The sequence below is a fragment of the Rosa rugosa genome, chromosome 4 (genome assembly GCF_958449725.1).
Source record: "Rosa rugosa chromosome 4, drRosRugo1.1, whole genome shotgun sequence".
Classification (NCBI taxonomy): domain Eukaryota; kingdom Viridiplantae; phylum Streptophyta; class Magnoliopsida; order Rosales; family Rosaceae; genus Rosa; species Rosa rugosa.
In genome coordinates, this window is record NC_084823.1 from 28,782,076 (window position 1) to 28,803,547 (window position 21,472).

General features: G+C 36.6%; 1 protein-coding gene and 2 long non-coding RNA genes across 4 annotated transcripts; 1 reads left to right on the forward strand and 2 right to left on the reverse strand.

Annotated features, from left to right (window-relative positions):
* Positions 1 to 3,721: 3,721 nt before the first annotated feature.
* Positions 3,722 to 5,682, reverse strand: LOC133746514 (protein RGF1 INDUCIBLE TRANSCRIPTION FACTOR 1-like). The gene is made up of 5 exons (XM_062174686.1): positions 5,529 to 5,682; positions 5,353 to 5,430; positions 5,017 to 5,229; positions 4,635 to 4,850; positions 3,722 to 4,334 (listed from the first exon to the last, which is right to left on the reverse strand). Exons 2-5 carry the CDS (start codon positions 5,353 to 5,355, stop codon positions 4,029 to 4,031), a joined length of 738 nt encoding a protein of 245 aa, XP_062030670.1. The 5' UTR covers positions 5,356 to 5,430; positions 5,529 to 5,682; the 3' UTR covers positions 3,722 to 4,028.
* A 3,414-nt stretch (positions 5,683 to 9,096) lies between these two features.
* On the forward strand, positions 9,097 to 14,791 carry LOC133743123 (uncharacterized). The gene is made up of 3 exons (XR_009862973.1): positions 9,097 to 9,339; positions 12,976 to 13,039; positions 14,657 to 14,791. It is a non-coding gene; the product is annotated as an uncharacterized LOC133743123 (long non-coding RNA).
* Positions 14,792 to 15,215: 424 nt separating this feature from the next.
* LOC133742243 (uncharacterized) lies at positions 15,216 to 17,105 on the reverse strand. Of its 2 annotated transcripts, none has more exons than XR_009862446.1 (3): positions 16,865 to 17,105; positions 16,378 to 16,442; positions 15,216 to 15,438 (listed from the first exon to the last, which is right to left on the reverse strand). It is a non-coding gene; the product is annotated as an uncharacterized LOC133742243 (long non-coding RNA). The 2 variants fall into 2 exon arrangements; XR_009862447.1 differs by having other exon boundaries at positions 15,216 to 15,466.
* Between the last annotated feature and the right edge of the window lie 4,367 nt (positions 17,106 to 21,472).

The window sequence follows — 21,472 nt, forward strand, 5'->3', positions numbered from 1 at the left end:
CATCATCATAAATTCGGACCAATACCATGGCTTGATCGAAAAGCCATAGACCTCGAATATGATAACATCCCTAACATCCAATGGAGGGAACCAAATAAGAAAGCGTTCGCAGCTCTATACGTAACCACGTCACACTCGACTATAATTTCTCCATTTGTACCTTGAAAGTAAAAGGAATAAAGTAACTATGAGCCGAGGCATAACACGCCTTGAAATTGAGGAAGATTTCTTCAAGAAGCACCAGATTCAAAAAATAATAAATTTACAAACACTTTGGAAGTCAAATTTACCGATATCTTTGTCAATACTAAAAGAGACACACGGTGAGTGTGAAGAATTAATTAAATAGGTTTGAGAAAATTTATTTAAAGAAGTGGGAAGTTACTGTACACAGTTTCTAATTTCATGGGTAAAATGCATGGTGGGAAGTTAACTACAGAGGAGTAAAAAAATTTCTTATATTTTTCAATTTTGATTTTGTTATATACCTTCTTACCCCTGTATTATTAAATAATCTTGAATTTAATAAGAATTTATATGTAATTTTTGTACCCATTTTGGCTAACAAAATGAATACTCTTAATATAGCCAAAGTGGTTCCCTTAATAATTGACTAATCTACGTCATAGTCGATGTGAGAGGATAAACAAGCCGCAAAACCAAGAAATCCAAGAGAGAGTAGTAGAAGTTTCTCCTTGATTTACTGTTTCAGGACTTGTAGTCTTGTACATCAGCATAAAGAATTTGAACATTCATAATGACATCCAATGAAATGGAGATGGAGGTATCTTTCCTTTTTCCTACAAATTTCTTGAAGCAACTCAACAGAAGCAAGAAGCTAATTAGTACATCTATGTTCATGACAACAACAAACAGACCTCAAGACCCGTAATAAACTTCAATTGAGTAACAAAACTCTTAGGGACAAGAAATTATGAACAATGAAGAAATATTCTGGCAGTGTGAGTCATGTGTTGTACACATTTATCTCAACGAATTTATAGTGTATGATAATTTCAGATTTATATTCACCTTATCTTACGTCTTACGAACATTTATTGAAACTCAAATTTTTTTCTTTCAAATTCTTTTAAATCTTCCTCCAACCTCAATCCAATCAAAATTGTGGTCATGCCCTAAAACGTGAAACTATACTGAAAGGGTAAAATCCTCAAATGGTACCCGAATTATCACCAAATGCACTTTTTAGTACCTATAAATTTTTAGAGAGTCTAGTGGTACCTACACTATTCCTCCGTTAGCCCCTATGGTACCTCCATCCATTATTCCGTTAAAAATGCCTACGTAGCGGCCATGTGAGACTCATGTGAGTAAAATAACAAGGGTAAAATAGTATTTTCATTCATATATAGAATTATAGTATTATAATATATTGAAGGTCTATAATTAAAAAGTAATTTGACACATAAAAAATAAAAATAATACCCAATCCGTTCTTCCCTATTCTCTGGTTACTTGGGGTAATTAATTTAAGTATTTTGTTTGTGTTTAGTTATTTTTTATAAAAATTAATATATATTCATTTGGTCAACTAATGAGATAATTTTTTCTCAAACAATTAATAGGATTAACCAATGGAAGTAGTAAGTAAATGGTAAATGTAGATATTCACTAATTAAATTCAATTCTAGCTCTTTTTTTTTTTTTTTAAACCAAGTTTAATTTAGTTTTATAAAAAAATTGTAAAAAAAATAGGGTTTTTACAATTTTATCCCTACTTTAACGGAATAATTGACGGAAGTACTAAAAGGGTTAACGGAGAGATACTACAGGTACTACTAGACTCTCTGAAAATTTGTAGGTACCAAAAAGTGCATTTCGTAATTGTTTGAGTACCATTTGAGGATTTTACCAATACTGAAATAACAAAAAGTTGGGACATTTCTATTATGGAAAAAGATCCCACTTTAGATTCGTCGTGTCATGTCCCATTAGTATTAATATTGGAGCTTTTGCATGTTGAACTAGAAAACTAATTGAAAAGAAAAAGGTTCGAGTCCATCATCCACAGTGGCCGCCATCCGATAAATCCCACTACGGCACTACTTCGTCGATGATGACACAAGACTAAGTTAGTACCATCAATTATTGTCCTCCTAGCCAAACATATTTTTGTCCCTTCCTCACTATCAACCTTGTTCTGTTCATCTCAACTAGTCTATCCTATCCTATCTCCTACACCAGGACGAGGTTCAAAGCCCGATGAAAACGAACCCATTCGACACTACCCTGCAATGTGTCAAGCAAGCAACAGTCATCGCCAAAACGTGGCAACCCTGGGAACAAAGATCCAATGACTCATTTTACACCTCAGGAAACAAACCGATGACCGAAACCCGTTTATAGTTCAATAAGTTCATGTCACTTCGAGAGAATTTATGAGCCGAACTATTACGTGATCTAGATAGTCTAATTTTAAATTTATACCAATATTTGCTCGCCATCACCTCATAAAATTCATCATGCAGGACAATACGTGTATTTTCTTTACAACAATCGCATTAGTACACGCAGCGCTATCTTGATGCTAATCAGTTTAAATTACCACATTTTTCTTGATTTTCAGCCGAATCAAGGGATATGATACTTAAATATACCCGATAGATTTTCCCTAAACACTCTTGCTACGTTTGCTACCACGTAGTGCTAAATTGGCTCGCCAGAAAAATCCAAAAGTTCATGATCTTTAACCTTCTCCCTCAATTTTGGCACCTCTCACGTTTTATTTATCTAGAATAAGAATCATATAGTATATTGAGAAACGAATGGATGAGAAAGGATGGAGAGGAATGGAAGACACAAGTGAGGTAGCCTAAGCCTTCAGATTCTTCACGGCTCTGCTTAATCCACTTGTGCACTTGTTTATATACATAAATTCATTCATGGGAGGATCATTTATATGAATCATATTCATAGTCATCAATCAGTGAAAGTGACAACGGGAAAGAGATCGAGGAGAGCATCTGGGTGTGGCACTAGTACTACTAATCTCTGTACCAGTCCTTATCCTTCTCACTTCTTGTGGTGTGGTGGGGTTTACGTGTCTACCAATTAAGCTTTTTCCTTGATAGCTACATCCCTAATCACCACACCTCATCTCATCTCCAAAGTCCAAATTCTATCATTATCATTGTAATTAACTACTGATATCTAACAAAAGGAAAAATCTATCAGATCATCAAGGACCAGTTTGGTATCTTCTCCATGAGTCGACTGTTCATACGATTTAGTCTGGACTCTGTTGAACAACAGACACTATAAGACCACCAGACGAGACTTTCAAGATCTGGATTCAGACTAGAACAAATTAACATCACACCAATAAACCACAGTGCATAAGACATTTGGAGCTATCAAGACAATTACGGAATACATTCCTCACTAATTAAATCAATCGCACCACAGCATCCTAATTAAGCCAAGCAACATTAGTTGATGACTTCCCAAAGTAGAATTGCATGCTTATCATCGCATCATACACACAAACAACCTAGGAATATAATTCGGATGATCAAGAATCTAAATCAGTTCTATGTTCCTCAACAAACTTATGGTCCTGCCTCATCATATAACATGCACACAAGAACACCAACAGTAGAAGAATAAGTAAACACTCAAATGATCTGTACTTCTATGGACATAAGAGCATTATACATGCACAAACTAAAATTATAAAATCATTCTCATCTTCTCCAACATCTACAAAGAAAAAAAACCATGTATATGTCATATTTTGTACAAGATCACACTAGCTTAGCCAGCATATTTATCATGTATCCCCTAGTTTATAACTAATGTACAAACAGTAATTGATTAAAGAACCATAGAGACGTGCTGCCTTTGATCTTTCCCCTAGTATTCACACAACTGTGAGTCCATGACTTCTATACATCACTCCCAAACTCTGAAATATTATAAGATATATACTTCATCTTCCACTACTTGATCTATAACTATATTAAAAAGTTTATGATTCTTCTGTGGTTTGATTTACTGGAATGAGAACCTCAAAAGAAGGGTGCACGATGAGGTATACCCTTACGTCTGCGTCTTCCAGCATTGCGATCATTGTAGAGGGGAGGAGTGGAGGGAGAGAGATTATTGGCAGTGGCCTCATCATCAGAGGAAGTAGCATTGCCTTCCCCCATCATCAAACGGTTGAACATTTGAGTTGTCTTTGCAATCTTCTTTGGGGTTGTTGATTCATCTGATTCTGACCCCCTTATATGGTTATACATTTGATTCATCTGAGTCGCTTTTGGAAACCTCACTGTAAATGAAAGGTCATGGTCACCACGCTCCATACCTCCGAGCTATAAAATATCAAGTTGTCAGATACCAAACGAAATTAAAGAGCATTTCACGTTTCTCACAAACTTCAAACCCAATACATTAACACAAAGCAAGTAATGATGTATGGATGTATACTTGCTCAAGTCAAGAAAGAAACAGAATTTCAATTAGTCAAAATCCCCACTGAACTAAAGCTTGAAACTTCTAACCATCAAACCATGAAATCAGTTTGGAACTTGAACAATGAATAACAACTAAAGGAAACATAAGAAAAGAAAAATGTGACATTGAACAAAGCTAGAGTTAGGATTGTTCATCACCTTGCAACCCAATGAGCAGAACCTAAAGGCATCGACCAGGCTTCTGCAGCAAATCTCACAAGTGTAGGTAACCCCCTTTCCAGGCCTCGGCTGGGGTCTCTCATTCAGAAACACAATCTTTGCACTGTTAATGATGTACGTCTGCACGCACGAAATGTCTATGTACCTCTGAATCTCACTCACTCTCACCACATTATGGTAGGACGACCTTCTTATCTACACAAGACCAACCATACCACACATTAATCTCAACATTTTAGCAAGCATAGCTAAAGAATGACATTCTTTATTCAACAACATCAGCTCGACGGATTCCGAAGGATTAAAAATCAATCTATAACTCAGCACGGAAATAGTAGAGGAGAGGAAAATGTGACAAAACCTGAACATAATGATGACCTTGGTGATGAATCAAACAGGAAGGGCACAAAGCAGGGCCTCTACAATCCAAACAGAAATGGTTGCATTCACTCTTGTTGGAATCACAATGAATCGAACACGAGTTGAAATACTTTGCCCGAAGCATTGGTTTCAACCAGGGAGGAGTCCTCTCATCCTCTTCCTTCCCCATTCGACCAATCGCAATCGAACTCACCTATAAGAAAAAAAAAACCAATTCAAAAAATCAACAACCCAACTAAAAAAGAACCCTTCTTTGAATCAAAGATTCGAACTTTAACCACCAACAAAACAAAGCAGAGCAATGCAACAAAAGTACCATAGCTCTGTTGAAGTCGGCCCCAATCTTTGCACTCTGCTGCTGTTGTAGTTGTCGTTCAAGATAGCTGTCCAGTTTCTGATGAAACAAATCAAAACCCAGTTGGTAAATTCAATCCGTAATGAAAAGCAGAACCCAAAATAACTAGAAAGCAAGAAGAAAGAACAACATCAGACCCTTGATGGGCGGTGGAAGATGAAGTGGTAGAGACTAAAGAGTCGAAAAAAACGGCAGAGGGAAAGAAACTAGGGTAAAGCAAGAGAAGCGGTGTTATATAATACCCTGGATTCTAATTAGATGATTTGGAAAACACTCAGAGGAAACCGAGAGATGCTAAGGCGGTCGTCGACAAAAAAGGAAAAAATAAAGCTGCATATATTTTTTTTTAATTTAACTTTTTAAATTTTATTAGAGAGAAGCTAAAAAAGGAGTTGGGGAAAGTAAAAAAAAGGGAGGAAGGCAACGTGCCCTTATTTTATCAACGTTCAACGGCCTTAAATGCGTACAGCGATCACGAGAGATTCCTGTAATTCTGGCCGTACGATTGGGTTGGGGGAGTGGTGGACCGTCGGATTTGGAGTGGTGGGGAGGCGTGCCTCTGTAATTTGGGACCCAGAGTGCATCATTCACGGATGTGTGTTAAACGCCGCCACAAAGGGGATGTTTAGTCCACACCCACTCAAACCTAGCTGGTCAAACCATGCGTCCTCCTTGTTACTCGTACTTTTGAAACTCAACTAGGGTTTTCGTTTTGCTTTTGGATTGTTTTTTCTTTCTTTTTTCTGTGGGAAAAAATGGTTTAAACGCCTGCGACCAAAGTCATCTATCCGTATGAAGAGTTGAAGACTCTGGGTAACTGCCAAAAGCCTCCGCGGTACAAATGTCCCTACATTTAATATGATCGGACCAAAGCCATTTAAAATGGACGTCATATATTACAAGAGTTTAAATTTCTTTAAAATTATTAAAATTTTCATCCAATTTTCTGTAATTTGATCTTATCAATACTTAAGTAATATCCAACATATATTCAAAATTATTTTTTGGATATCAATATTGACCGAAATTTTCGTAAATTTTAAGTACGGAAATCTCAGCTTTATACAGCTGCTCTAGGGTTTGAGCAGAGAAGAATGCGGCGTCAGACCTTGCCAGACCGACGGATCTAGTGCGGTAAGATCACGCCGTCGCGGGTATCGGACGATCGAATTGGGTTGTCGCCGGTTCATGTTTTGGTAGAGCGCGCCGAAGGGGTTTGACATCGATCTGTTGCGGAGGTCGTCTCCAAGCAGCCGATGGTGTAATATCCACGATCAGCAGTGCAACGAGGACGCGGTCTTGATTCCTATCAGTGTGCTGGTGATTGGTTTTGTTCTTAACTCCAGTCGATTTTGGACTTGGATTGAGATGTTGATCTGTGCATGCAAAGGCAGCAAATTTACTTGCAGGCTTTCGGCGCTTGATGGACTGCTGGTAAGGCCGGCCGTGGGACAATTTGGTGATGGCGATGGCGGCCTAGGGCTTCTGCCCAGTTTACTCGGGTTTGGGCTGGGGTCTTTGGGCCTTGGCTCAAATTCAGGTTGTTGGGCCTTATTTTATGGGCTTGTAAGGAGTGTCTTGCCACCCTCACTTGTCACTTAATGATGAGGGTGGGCCTGGTCTAAGAGGTGGACCTTCTTGGGCATTTGAAGTAAGAAATTCAAACAACTTAACAATTCCCATAAGAATCATTAAGCCACCAGCTATGCTTATAGATTCAAGAAGTTGTCAAGTTCAAGTTTCTTATTCATTAGTTTCCTAAACATGTTTTCTAAGTAACTAAGCTAGCAAACACATTTAGTAAGCATTAAAGTTTAGAAGCCCATAGATTCAAAACATGCATAAAAATCAAAACACATGGAAATTTACATTATTTGTACATAAGTTTGGCCCTAGCCTCAAATCTAACTATTCACAACACATGTTATTACAAATACAAGCCATGAACATCAAATTAAAGAGAGAATGAAGGAAAAAATGAAGAACTACCCATGGGTTTGACTCATGGTGGAGTCAAAGTGAGATCTCAAAGCTCCCACCTAGCACTCAAAGATGTCAAATGATAAGAGAATTGCTTCAAGGTATGAGATTTTCGGTTTTTACAACCCAAAACACCATACACATCCACAAAACTCAAGAACAAGCAAGGACAAAAGCTTGGATTTGTGAAAGCAAGTGTTGTGATTGATTTAGAGTGTGTAGTAAGTTCGGGTTTGGTGAAACCCAAGTGCCTACACACCTATTTCTCACACAAACTCAAAGAACTATGTACAAGCTATGAAAAACTAACCTAAAACTAGATAAAAGAGAGATTTTAATGTTCCAAAATGAGGGAATAAAGGGGATGCCCGGTTTTAGGAATGAGAATTGACTATTTAAAGGCCAAGGCAATTCAAATCAAGGGTACGTGGAGATCAAAAGGAATCAATGATGAGATGTAATTGACAAATGTGTAAGCACAAAATGTGGATCTAGTCTTTAACTCCACATGAAAATGACTTAGAAAGCCCATAGATATTTTGGTGGGGAAGTTAAAGTAAAGGTAGAAGAGTCATTGTGCAAAAGAACAAGACAATAAATAGGAGACAAATGTGTAAGATGTAAGAGGGGGACCACTTGTCATATTTCAAATTTTGAATTTCAAAACAACATACTCCACATCTTCCCACGTAAAGTCTCTAACTCTAGTCAACAACTCTTTATTGCCTTCCACACATGTTCTTGGCCGGCTAACTTGGCCGGAAATGGCTGGAATCCTTCGTTGACCAGTGTTGACCCATTTTTCATTCGTTTGGGCACTTTCTTCTCCTATCTTCCTTCAATTCAATATCCACCAAGACTTCGAAATGGGCGTTTCCTTTCTTCATACCAAATGTTCCTCCATGAATGTAGATCATCCTGATAAAATTTCAAAGTTTAGTTCACCGTGGTTTGACCGAAAATTCTGCCGGAATCCGTACAGGTCTAGTTTTGCAGTTTTCGTCTTCTAGTGCAGAAACTTGCACCGATCTTTTGAAGTCCTTCCACTCCGAACGAGCTCTTGCACTCTTCATACGAAATTATCCTTAGGATGTTTAGAATATTTCCGTAAAATTTCAGCTCACTTAGAGTTCATTTAATCAGGCTGCCGCTCCTCCCTCCTTGCTTAGCTCGATTTCTCATAGCCGGAGTAGGAAAATGTGCTAAGGTTGATTTTTTAGTGCATTTCCATGCTTCTCCATCATTTTCTAGCATGATAAGGACCTAACAAGAGTAGGGGAATAATTACTAGGTAATTATGTACCTAACCAGAGGTTCTACTATATTTGACTCTGACAGGACCCACCCCGGATTTCATGATGAAATCCGAGTTGGTCATGTAGGGTCCACTTCAGGAATAACTCTACCGAAAATTCGGCATAATTGCTCCTAAAAATAGACTACCCAAAAACCTATGAAGACTATATTGACACTTCTAGAAATTTCACAACCAACCTCAACTCCTAGAGCCTACCTACTCCCTATTTCCATATCAAACTCCATAACATATACAAAAGTCTGTATCTACCCAAATTACACAATTCTCTATTCTAAAACACGGGAGACAGATGAACAATACTCTTCAAGTGATTTGACAATTTTGCCCCTGACTGCCTCTTTATCGTTTTGCACCACTTCCTTCTATTTGTTTTGCTCCGACTTCCATAGAGAGAGAGAGACCTTTTGCTGGACTTGCATAGAGTGAGAGACAGAGAGGGAGAAGGAGGGAGGGGACGTTTCACTGCCAATTAAAAGAAGAAGAAGATTTGCTGAAGGAAAGTCTAGAGAGGAGGAAGGGATGTCTTGGTCGATTGGGTTTTCAGGATAGTTAAATTAGAAATCAAGAGAAGGAGAAGGAGGGTTTTCAGTCCGTTCCCAATTTGGGAATATCTGTTTCACCTTCAAAGTTTCAATCTTCAAAGGTAAAAGGTAACTTTTTTATGTAAATTTTGCGATCAATTTTGTTGGGTTCGGCCCTTTTTTGTTTAAAATTTCATCACCATGAGTTTGAAGCTATTTTAAGGCTTGCCATAGTTCTTTGAGTAGTTTCAACTGAGACTCCATCAATGTACGTCTTGGTTTGCCAGTTTTTTTTATTTCTTTTTGTTTCTATAAATTTTTTTTGTTGATATTTATTATTGCATGGTGTACCTTGAGTAAGCTGCAATTGCTTCAAAAATTTCAAATTTGGTTAAAATATTTGGGGTTTTCAAAAACCCTCTTTTTCGGTTTATAGCAATCTCAGGCTTTAAAGTTAGTCAAAGCCAATGTGAGTTCCTATCAATATTTTGTTTCAAAGGACCCTTTACAATGTTCACCTAATGGGAAAAAGACCCTTGTAACTATACCAAAATAACAGAGAAAAACATAACTATACCGAAATAGCATCATCACTCAAACATGTTACAGTTGAAATAGAAACAGAACTACACCAAAATAACAGAGGATAACTTTGGGGAATGGAGTTCTTTTCTTTTATACATACCAAATACTAATAGCATCATATCATAGAGATAGGCATTAGAAGCAAATCAGCTATTGTGAAGATATTACTTATGTAAATTAATAATATCTTTGAGTGATCACAGAACACTGACATTTATATTGTATAGTTGAAATTGGTTCATCTGCTTTGCTACTTTTCTTTTTCTTTTTGGTATTAATTTTGAATTTTTCTCATCAAATATTTGATGTCATTTATTTCTTTTCCATGATAAGTCTTTCCTTGGGATATTAAAGGAATGGCCATAATCACCACTTCCTTTGAGACAATTGAGGATGAATGCTTATTTTACATCCAACTGATATAACACCATTATAGACAGCTTTTATGTAGAAAGCTGTTACAGAAATTTCTCTAATACTTAAGGGCCCGTTCGGTATCATTTTGAGTTATTATTTTTTGTTTTACGAATTCAAAAACTTATGTAATTTGCGTTCGGTGCATTAAATTTGAAAAACAAGGTAAACAAATTTTAGGAAACAATTCAAGAACTATGAATAAATATGGGAAATGACTTTTTGACGTTTTCATTGTTTTCTGAAAACAACCTGCCCTGCAATTAGAGAAAAACTTTTTAACTTTTAAACACATATATCCACAAACTCTTCTCCTCTCTTTTGATCTTTCTCTCTTTCTTTCCCACAATTTCCACTGAGACTTATCCTCTCTTCTCATGATCTCATCTACTTTATCTGTTGTTTGAACTTTCTTCTCCCCGTCTTTTTCAATCAATTGAAACTTGCAGAATCATGCAGTAGAGAAGAATGAAGGATTTAGAAAATCTCTCTTTCACGTGTCAGATATAATTTATACGGATGATTTAGGAAGAAAGGTTCGGTATTTTATGCTTCAATATAATTGGATTATCTCATGGGCAAGAGGAATTAACAACTAAGGTTGAGACATTTGATTGAATTATCTTTTTGAACTAAAGATTCAAGAGCTTGCAACTTCATATGATATATTTTATAAACAAAATTGAGGGATTTGATTCTTCTTGTTCAATCTCCTTCACAATACTCTGTTTCTTTTCTCATAACAACCAATAAATGATTCATAATCAATACAAACAAAATAGTCAATCTTTCATGATTACTGAGGAAAAACTAAACAGAGTGCTATAGATATGTTTTTTTTTTAAATGATAGATATGTTTTTAATATTTCAAGTTTTGAAATACTTGTACCGAACATGTATTTACATCTTAAAAACTTATAGTTTAATTCCCCGTTTTCATTCTACAATCCAGTATTACAAAAATAGTTTCATAAAATGTTACAGGACACACCCTAAAAGACTATTATTATTTTGTTGTACTTGAATCATACTTTTCTTTTAGGATGAAATTCAGTTTACTCCCCTGAGGTTTGGGGGTAACTTCATGTTAGTCCCTGTAGTCTCAATTTAATCAGAAACACCCATGAGCTTTCTGATTGCAGTCAGCCGTTTCCAATTTCACTGTGCTCCGTCTAAATTAGACGTTAACTCCGATAATGGGCCTACTATAAGGGCTAAAATGGTCATTTCCTCTCTCTTCTCTGAAACCCTCTTTATGAACCTTCTCATCTTCCTCTGATCCTCTTCCCCTTCTCTCTCTCAGCTCTGGTGGGCAGCTCCGAGGAACCCAACAAGCCCTCTATGACTTGTCATCCCTCTCCAGTCCACTCCACTCCCTTCCTCTCCTCTCCAAACCCGAAGACCCACCCCCTACTCCGACCAACCTGACTCCAAATTGGGATGAGTGATGAGACAATTGACAATGGCAGAACGTAATCATGCAGTCGTCAGCATCAGAGACTGATGGTGGCGCCGTCACGAAGGAGAAGTCCCCTCTATTAACGCAGGTCGAGAAACCCAAAATCAACATATTCACTCTCTCTTATACCCGGAGAAACCTAGGGTAGGATCTCGTCCGTCTAGACTCATTTCAGTCTCAAATTTCATTACTGGTTGTTTGAGTCCTATGGAGATTATTATGAGCTAGTGCTGAGAGAGATGTCATCTCTTGGAATGTGAAGATCAAAAAAGTGTTTGGATTGTGGGGATTTGGGTAAGGCTAATTAAGGAGCTGTTTGATGGAATGCCTGAAAAGAGTGTCGTGTCATGGACGACGATGATGAATGGGTACTTGTAGTTTGGTGAAGTTGAGATGGCAGAGTGCTTGTTTCAGAAAATGTCCGCAAGGGATGTGGCTGCGTGGAACTCAATGATTCATGGATTTTTTTTTTTTTTGAATAGATGATTCATGGATGTTTTATCTATGGAAGAGTGGAAGATGCTAATTAAGAAACTGTTTGAGGTGATTTCTGGGAAGAATGCCATTTCGTGGACTTCCATGATTGCTGGGCTTGACTAGAATGGGAGGAGTGAGGAAGCTTTGGTTGTTTTCGGGGAGATGGAAATTTTGAGACTACAAGCAGAAAACTTAAGCAATGAAACACAAAGTTGAGACCTCAGACCAAATTGGGCATCAATCAATGATTAGACCTAGACAGAAATTTTGAAACTAGAGATAAAATTGAGCAAATATTGAAGCACACAAATTGTGACTTTTTTGGAGCAGAAACAAAATTGGGGAGAGGAAGAACTGAGGAAGAAGAAGGTGAAGTTGATTTTTAAGCCTAGGGTTACAAGCGTAATTTAACCTTAAGTTTGGGTCCGCGTCAGCAGTGAACGTCCAATTTGGACGGAGCTTGAGTAATTGGACACGGCTAATTGAAATTGGAAAGTTCAAGGGTGTTTCTGATTAAATTGAGACCACAGGGACTAACATGAAGTTACCCCCAAACCTCAGGGAGGTAAACTGAATTTAATCATTTCTTTTAACATAAAAACACCAAATCTTTTGTCTAGATGCATAAAGGTCAAGATGCTTTTTGCAAGCAGTCTATATCGATGATATTCTTATCTGTTAGTATTCCCAACATAAACATATTACAGTTGAAGTTGCTCATAGCCACATAAAATTGTTCTTTTGCAAAATAGTCTTTGTTTAGTTCCAATATAATTATTTTAGATCAGATTTATTTGTTGGGACTGACTTTGACAAAGTTCTTTTGCAGATACAGAGATACACCAACCTGATAAACCATAATCTCCAGCAATAAAGCCTTATTATTGTTACAGGTATATGCTATTCATTTTGTTATTTATAAGGGAAAATTTCACAAACAGTACACCAAGTAAAGGCCACTAATAATTCTTATACATAAAGTTCCAAACCAAACATTTCGGTACACGAAATCTGAAACTCAACCCACTATCAGTACACGACGTCAATTTTTGACACCAAAATGTCCATTATGCCCTCAGTTTTTTTTTTTTAATAATTTTTTTTCTGTTATTTTTTTTCCTTCGTTTTTATCTCTTTCTTCTTCCTTCTTCCGGCTCCACGAAACCCACCTCTGTTTTCATGTGAGAAGAAGCCCGAGCTCACCCACCTCTGTTAACTTCTCAGCCACCAAAATAAGATAACACAGGTGCACACGCACTCTGAAAAAAGAACAAGATGTGAGAAAATTTTAAGATCAAAAGAAAGAGCAACGAACCAATTCTCTTCTCCTCTCCTCTAACTTGTCTAGTATAGCTTTCTTTGATGATTCCATGTCATCTCCAGTTTCAACTGATGTTTTGGAGTTGCCAACAGCTTCATCTGATCTGCGAGATCGACCACAATTTGTCTCGTAGAGAGAGAGAGAGAGAGAGTGTGTGAGAGTTTTTAGAGTGAGAAGAAGTGAGAGAGAGAGAGAGAAAAACAATGGGACAATCTAACTCCTGCTTCAAAATCAAAGACCCAGATAGAGAAACCTCCTAATTCGAATTAAAAGCAACACGCCCAGATAAGAAAGATCCAAACTTTGAACAAGATATGCAACAATTCAGAGTTGTACCACAAGAATCACAATCAAATTCAAAAACCCAGCTCCTAAATTTAGAGCAGAACCTGCTCTCGGGTGGAGGAATGGGTGTTCAATTGGAGGGCAAGGGCGGCGTTGGAAGCGAGGGAGTGAGCCCGGAAGAAGGAAGAAGAAAGAGATAAAAACGAAGGAAAAAAAAAAAAAACAGAAAAAAAAAATTATTAAAAAAAAAAGAACTGAGGGCATAATGGACATTTTGGTGTCAAAAATTGACGTCGTGTACTGATAGTGGGTCGAGTTTCAGATTTCGTGTACCGAAATGTTTGGTTTGGAACTTTATGTATAAGAATTATTAGTGGCATTTACTTGGTGTACTGTTTGCGAAATTTTCCCTATTTATAATTACTGATCACTACACAAATTTTTTTGAAACAAATGATCGATAGACCTATAGAGAAATGACTATTTTGGTGATTGAATTTTCATCAATTTCTCTTATTCTTGACATCAGACAATTAGTGTGTACTAATTTAAACAGGTTAGCTGACATTTAAAGTCCTATAATTACAAAATGGCATGGAAGAACATACATAACCTGCCTGTACTCATTTCTTACCATCCTACGACTATAGGATAAGAAATTATAATAGACAACGTGTGGAAATGCATAAAGAACATGTCTGTCCTACTTTAAGAACATATCATGGAACTGTAACGTGGAAGTTTAGAAAGGGGGCCGGTAAGGAGTAACTTGCCTTGATATAAAGCTCATGAACCTCTTAGAAAAAGCTCTTAATCCGGTCATCGTGACGGGAGTCATGAAGCAACATAAGTCGTGTTTGGAACTGGTCGTCTTCATTTAACTAACAATGTATCCATTGTACAGGATATTGCTTTAGCTCCCACATCAAGCTAAAAACATTTGCAACGACATCGGAATTTCAAGCTGATGGGTTGATATATATTGGTAAGCTACACATATCTAAACATAACTTGAAGTTCTTTGGTTTAAAGTTTAAACACATGGATTCAGTGGAAGTATATTTTTTGTGAGTTAAATTTGACAACAAGAGTTGATAGTGACAAGCTGAAGTTATTATCTTGTTGTGATTCATCTATTGTGAGTACATCACCTTTTCTTCTTTAGTTATCTTTTGTTTACCTTGATCTGCTAGTTTGTCAAAAATTTGATGTGTTGGTTTCATTTCTTTTGTTTAGATGGGATGTAGAACAAGAACCAACTAATATTTAAGGGCAAGTTTCAAAGACTCATTATGCATGCTATGTCAGACCCGCTCCCGGATTCCAAGGTGGTATCCGAGGTGGATCCGTATAGACCAAGTTACAGAAAGGTTTTATCGAAAATTCGACATAAGCTCCCCTAAAAATGAACTACCCAAGAACCTGTAAATCCAATAATATACTTCTAATATCATAAATCTCCAAAAACATCCACCACCAACCAAATACGAGGGTTCTAACCCAACAATTACAACTTAGGAATCCAATACTCAATTTATGGTTACATCAAAGCATAAATTACACGGTCCAATTAAGTAAGAAACGTAAGAGTACGAAAGAGAACAAACCCTACAAGTCAAGATGGATGAAGGTGGATAAGGAGAATGCCTCAACGTGGTGCGGTCCGACCTCAGCGAAATCTACTACCTGGGCAAAACGGAAATCCAAAGAGCCCCTAGAAAATGTGAGACAAGCTCAGTGAGAGGACAAAAATGATTTAGTATTTGAAACTACTTTTGATAAATCTTATTTTTCTTAAAATCATTTCTCTTTCGTAAACCTTTGGCATGCAATTGACCACTTATAGTAAAAAGACAAGTTCAAAGGTTATAAGTCACAAATACTTTCACATACCCATTTGTAAGATAAACTTGTAACAAAATAAGCACTTTGCTTTAGTAATGTCTCATAAGAAAACTGAAATAATAACTGGGGGCTAACTCAATATTTACTTGCAAAAGGTAACTCAGTCCAAAAGCATTTTTCATAACTTCCAAAACTACAAAGCATTACCAAACTTGTACCCAAAAACTAGTCATACACCTACAATGATCTAAATCAAAATAGGTAGAGCGTGGCGGACAACTGGTCATACACTCATGCCGAGCGAACTCAACATGAGCAGAGCGGGGGAGGGGGAAGAACTGGTCGTACACTTGTGTGCATCAGGCAGAGCGGGGAAGCCGGTCATACACTTGTGCGTCCGCCGGTACACAAGCAGAGCATGAGGGTATACATGCACGTAACCGGAAAACTGATGAAGTATCGCTGTATCTTGCTGGGGTTGGGTACTCGTAAGGTAAGTTGAAATCCAATTTACTTTGCCAAAATATAAGGTTCTTTCTTTTCATACACGTAACAACATTTAAAACTTCATATCTAATAGACCATTTGAAAAGGTTCTTTCTTTCCCAAAAATAAGCAATTTACTTCAAACACAAATTATAAAATTGCATAATGACCACAACAATTAATTTACGAGAAATCACAATAAACTTCTTGAATATTAAATAGATAATTAAAGAAATCAAATATCAAAGAATCGAAGTAATTGCATGCATTTCTTTAAAACAAGGTCCAACTCACAATAAAGGGTGACTAGGTGAGTCCCGTCTCGGGAATGTCCTCGGAAGCTTGCTCAACCGGATTACCTAGCCAATAATAATTTATAAATAAATTAAGTTAAATCCCGAAAAACTAAGTAAAGAAACGTGAATGCATCCTAGGAAATCGTATCCTCTCCTCGACGTAAAGTCACCCAAGTCTTTCTATCATCAAATAATCATCTTAAGTCTCTTCCACTAGCTTCCCTCCAACTCCAACACCTCCAAAAACAAATTTTCCCAATTTATTCCCAACACCAAATTCTAATTTCTCATCCAAAATTCAACAATTATACTTGGGCTAGTACTAACACATCCTAGGAAGCATAATAATGCTCAAAAACGCTCAAAATGGCCATGAAAGGCCGCTGTGGCTTATGGTGGCCGGAATTTCAATTTCAAAAATCCTCAAATATATATGCAATACTATACTCAAAAGAAAGCCCATGAGGTAGTGAACAACTTTATACCTTGGGGTTTCTCCAAATTCTCAATGGTTTGGCCGAAATTTGAAAAATAGTCAGAAAATCACTCAATCTTCTCTCCTTCGATTCGTCGAGCACACTTGATGATAGGTCTTGAAGCATATATCAATAGAAAGCCCATGCATGAAGAGAGGAAGAGAATGGTGTAAAAATTGTGGCCGGATTTGGCCGGAATCGGAGTCGAAGTCGACGACGGAAAGTATGGGCGGCAAGAGCTAGAGCTCGTTCTCTCTCTCTCCTTGATTTGTTTCTCACTTGAAAAATGGATTGGGGGGGGATTAACCAAAATACCCCTCACACGAAAATACTTATAACTTTCTCGTTACAACTCCGTTTAACGAACCGTTTGCGCCTACGCTCTCGTATTGTCGTGCTCTATTTTTCCATGCTAAGAAAAAAAAAATGGAAACTCCAAAAAAATAATTTCCTATTAAGAAGACTAATTTAACGATACGATGAATTGAAATATCTAAATGCAATGCAAATAAATTAAGGGATAGTATTTCCGAGTACGGGGTGTTACATGCTATGCAGTATGCCAATACCTAACCTTATCTAACTCTTACTGATGTTGTCACAATGTTATATCTTATGAATCTTACAAAATACAGAACACTGGATAGAACAATTTCAAATTTGAGGATGGAATTAGCAGCTTTAAGGGCTGCTCAAGAATCTATATTTAACGGGTCACTGATTGCAAAAGCAAATATGTGGAGGTTCAAAACTGTGCATATTCTAGGATTCTATGGTATAGTAGTAGTGAAAGTATGTTATGTAAGTACATATATTGAAGTGATACAATGAAATTCAAGGGACTGAACTATGACATACAAATTTGAGACAAAGAAAATCCGTAGCATCGCGTGGGAGAATTATCTAGTTTATACAATAGATTGGTTATCGAGCAATTCTAATCCACAAGGTATAAAAGAAAATAAAAATCGGGTAAATATGTAAGTTGTGATGTTGATTATGCCTTGACTCCAGGTACGCCCGACGTCAACTAATTTAATCTGCAAATTGAGCATTTGAAATCGAATGGCCCAGTGAAAAGTATTCGAAAACACATTAGCGTGAGTGGACAAAAACTAATTAATCAAGAAAAAAAATAACTTTAATACTTTCTTGCTTTATTATTTAAAATCTTCGATGCATGCAATGTTTAAAAAAAAAAACGTAATTTTCTTAAAAAAAAAAAACCAACCCCACTGGTTAAGCATAAACGTAAAACATGGGGAAAGAAAAGTCACCATACGATAAAGAGAGCCTCCCAGGCTCTTGTAATAGCCTCCCAGACTAATGGCTCAACTGCAACCCACAAGGTATTGTGAGGGGAACAATAAGCTAGCTAGCAGTATAAATACAACCCAAGAATGGTGAAGAAAATAATTTAAAAACCAACATAAAACTTTTCCCAAAAAATCTTGCATAAATAATTAAATCCATAATCGCAAAGGAAAATAAATGCAAGTACCAATGCGATTAAATAAGAGGTTTTTACCAATAAGGTAAAGAGTCCAGGTCAAAGTACCATGCGCAGAGACAATTGTCGTTTGCACCATGCAGACCACTAACATCGATGAGGCACCAAAATAAACATTAAAATTGTACATAATTACAAGATTGCCACTACTTCTTGAAATGGTCTTAAACTACTGAGAATTATACATAATCTGGAATGAACGACGCATGGGCTTGGCCCTTGCACATGGGGTAATTCGATGTACCGCGTGGATTTCATTAAAATTGGGCCTGCGCATGGAAAAAGTTGGGCTGATTTATAGTTGGTACTTTGACTTGGATTCTTTACCTTTACCTTATTGGTAAAAACCTCTAAAATAAACTAAGAACATTTAATTGAACCATTTCAATCAAAACCAAGACCAAGTGTTATACAATACAATACTATTGACTAACCGTAACGTACATTCACAATCTTGCTATTTCGCATTAGCTTTTGACATCCCAAAAGCACCTTTAACTATAATAACAAGTAAAATTTGAGATTGATCTTGCACTGTAACACAATATTTTCTTCTGTGTTATATTCTTGGTCTTGCTGCTCTTCCTGACATTGAGTTTTTTGCTTGTTTGTACTTCCTCCTTTTTGTTTGCACTCTCGATCTACATGTTATCCACAATTTATGAACCTTTCTAAGTAGGTATTGTGTGAAACTGCAAATAATGAACACATCATTAACATGTCAATTGTTATAATGTATAATAAATTTACTAATATGCAATATTTGTTGGTGCGACTTATTTATATATCTAAATAATAATGAAATACATGCTAAAAGTGAGGTTATCGATAGGTATGGATAGAGAAATAAACTATTAAATCTGCTCAATACATAAAGTTCATATGAAAGACATTTAAACTCATTAGTATCCATTGGATGATGACTACTTAGTGTTTGGTAGGGAATTTTGCTATTGCTACTGAGAGTCAGTATAATTGTGTAATCGTTATTGACAGTTAGTAGAGTTGTGTAATTGCTAATAAAATCTGTGAGAGATTAGATAGTACTTGCTCATTATAAGTGAAAGTTGGGTAACTACTACTAAATGTAAGTGATACATTGAGTAGTATATTATTCCCTGACTGTCAGTAGCAAGGACGTGTTTTCTACTGAGGATTAGTACAAAATTGAGTAATTGCAACTGAGGGTAGTAGAAGATTGTGTAACTACCACTGAGGGTAAGTAGGGAATTGACTGCAAGTCTATATGAATACGCATGGACATTATGAAAATGGATTATTGTTATTGAGGATCAGTAGGAATAAAGTAATTGTATTGAAGGTCAATAGCATCAGGCTAAAATCTACTGAGGGTCAATAGAGATTGAGTGGATAATCTAGAAATTCTAAGAAATTTACCGTCAATATATGTAATTGTAGCAAATTGTGTTATATAAAAATAACTCAAGTACCCCATACAAATTAAAAAGCCCAGCAAGAAGGATTCGTGAATTAACCAACTACTTCATCAAAACAGAGTTGTGAAAACCCAAACACCGCACACTAGAGCAATAGTTTTCCAACAATTAAGCAAAATCAAATGTATTAGCTAGAAAAAAAAAAAATTATACATATCAGTTAGCACTTGATGACAACACCACGAACATAATCAAAAATTGAATGAACAAATGTGTAAAGGAAAAAAAAAACTCCACATACAGAAAAACCAATTATGAATTTCAACAGAAATGGAAGTGAGAAACAAAGTACATAAATACATACCTCAAATAGTTAAATTTACAAATTATACTATATATAAAAGATGAGTTCACTGTTCATTCAGGGTTACTGTTCATTCGTGGGTAAAAAGACTATTTTGCCCTCATTTGGATTTTTTTTACGCCTCTGTCACTGCCCTATTGTTTTTTTTTTCCCTCTCTCTTCCTGGAGGAGAAGCCTCCCAAACCGACTTCTTACTCTCTCTCTTTTCTTCCTCCTGCTTCCTAAATCACTTCCTCAACTGCGGCTCTTCCTCCAATACCAGCTTCTTCTACCGTTTCTTCATCGTAGATTTCAAATCCAAGTCGGGTGTTGTCTCCACAAGCCACTCTAATCTCTCACACCCAAGTCAAAATTCACCTCAAACCCCAAAATTTACTCCTTTGAGTTTGGTGATACAGCCGTGGCCATCAATCTGTCCGATAGCGTAGCATCAGGGTCAAGTGTCAACCCCATCAATCAGGCTTTGAGATACAGAGGTTGGGTTGAAAACGAGTGTGAAATCTCAGAGTCTACGGGTACCGGGGAATCTTTCTGTTTTTGCTTCTTTCATTGGTCAATCTGACCAGGTAATGGTCTTCGTTCTTGATTTGAGTTCAAGATACTGGTGTTTTGGTTGTTTGGGTTCAAAATATTGGTGTTTAGTGATTGGGTTTGGGGATTTGTTTTGTGTCTTGCAAGTATACCTATTATGTTCGTCCTTAGTTGCTTTGCTTTCTGTTGTGACTTGCATATCAACTTGATCTGACCGTGTAATTGAAAAAACTGAGTGCTCTTTCAATTTATCTCTTTTTTTTTTTTTTGGGAAATTGTATGAATATCAATTGCATCTAATTGTTGACTGTGAAAGTGATATTGGCTTAATTTTTAATTCTTCTTTGTGAGTGTTTCCGAAGAGTTAAACATGAGCAATAGAGAGAGAGAGAGAGAGAGAGGAGAGGTTTTTTTCCTTTTTTTTTTTTTTTTTTTTTTTTTCTTTCAGTACTAAAGGGTACAGTGAAGATTAAATGTTTACAGAGATTAGGGGATTTACTAACCTTCTCAATCAATCCTTGAACTGAAAAGTAGATCTTCACAGATTTTTGGTGCGGTTTCCTGATTCTAAACTTCATGGTTAGCTTGGAACACTGCCAACAGTTGAGATGCATTCATTCTTTTGTCTGCTGAGCTCACTTTTTTTTATTTTTCTGAGGTCCCTCCAGTCAAACTTCATTTTTGAGAATGAATTTCATATTCGTTGTCTTCTCATTCTCTCTCTCTCTCTCTCTCTTACTATTCAAACTTCCAGTTTGAATGAGAATTTCAAATTCATCGTCTTGATTGATTTCAATCTCAATCTCGAGCGATCT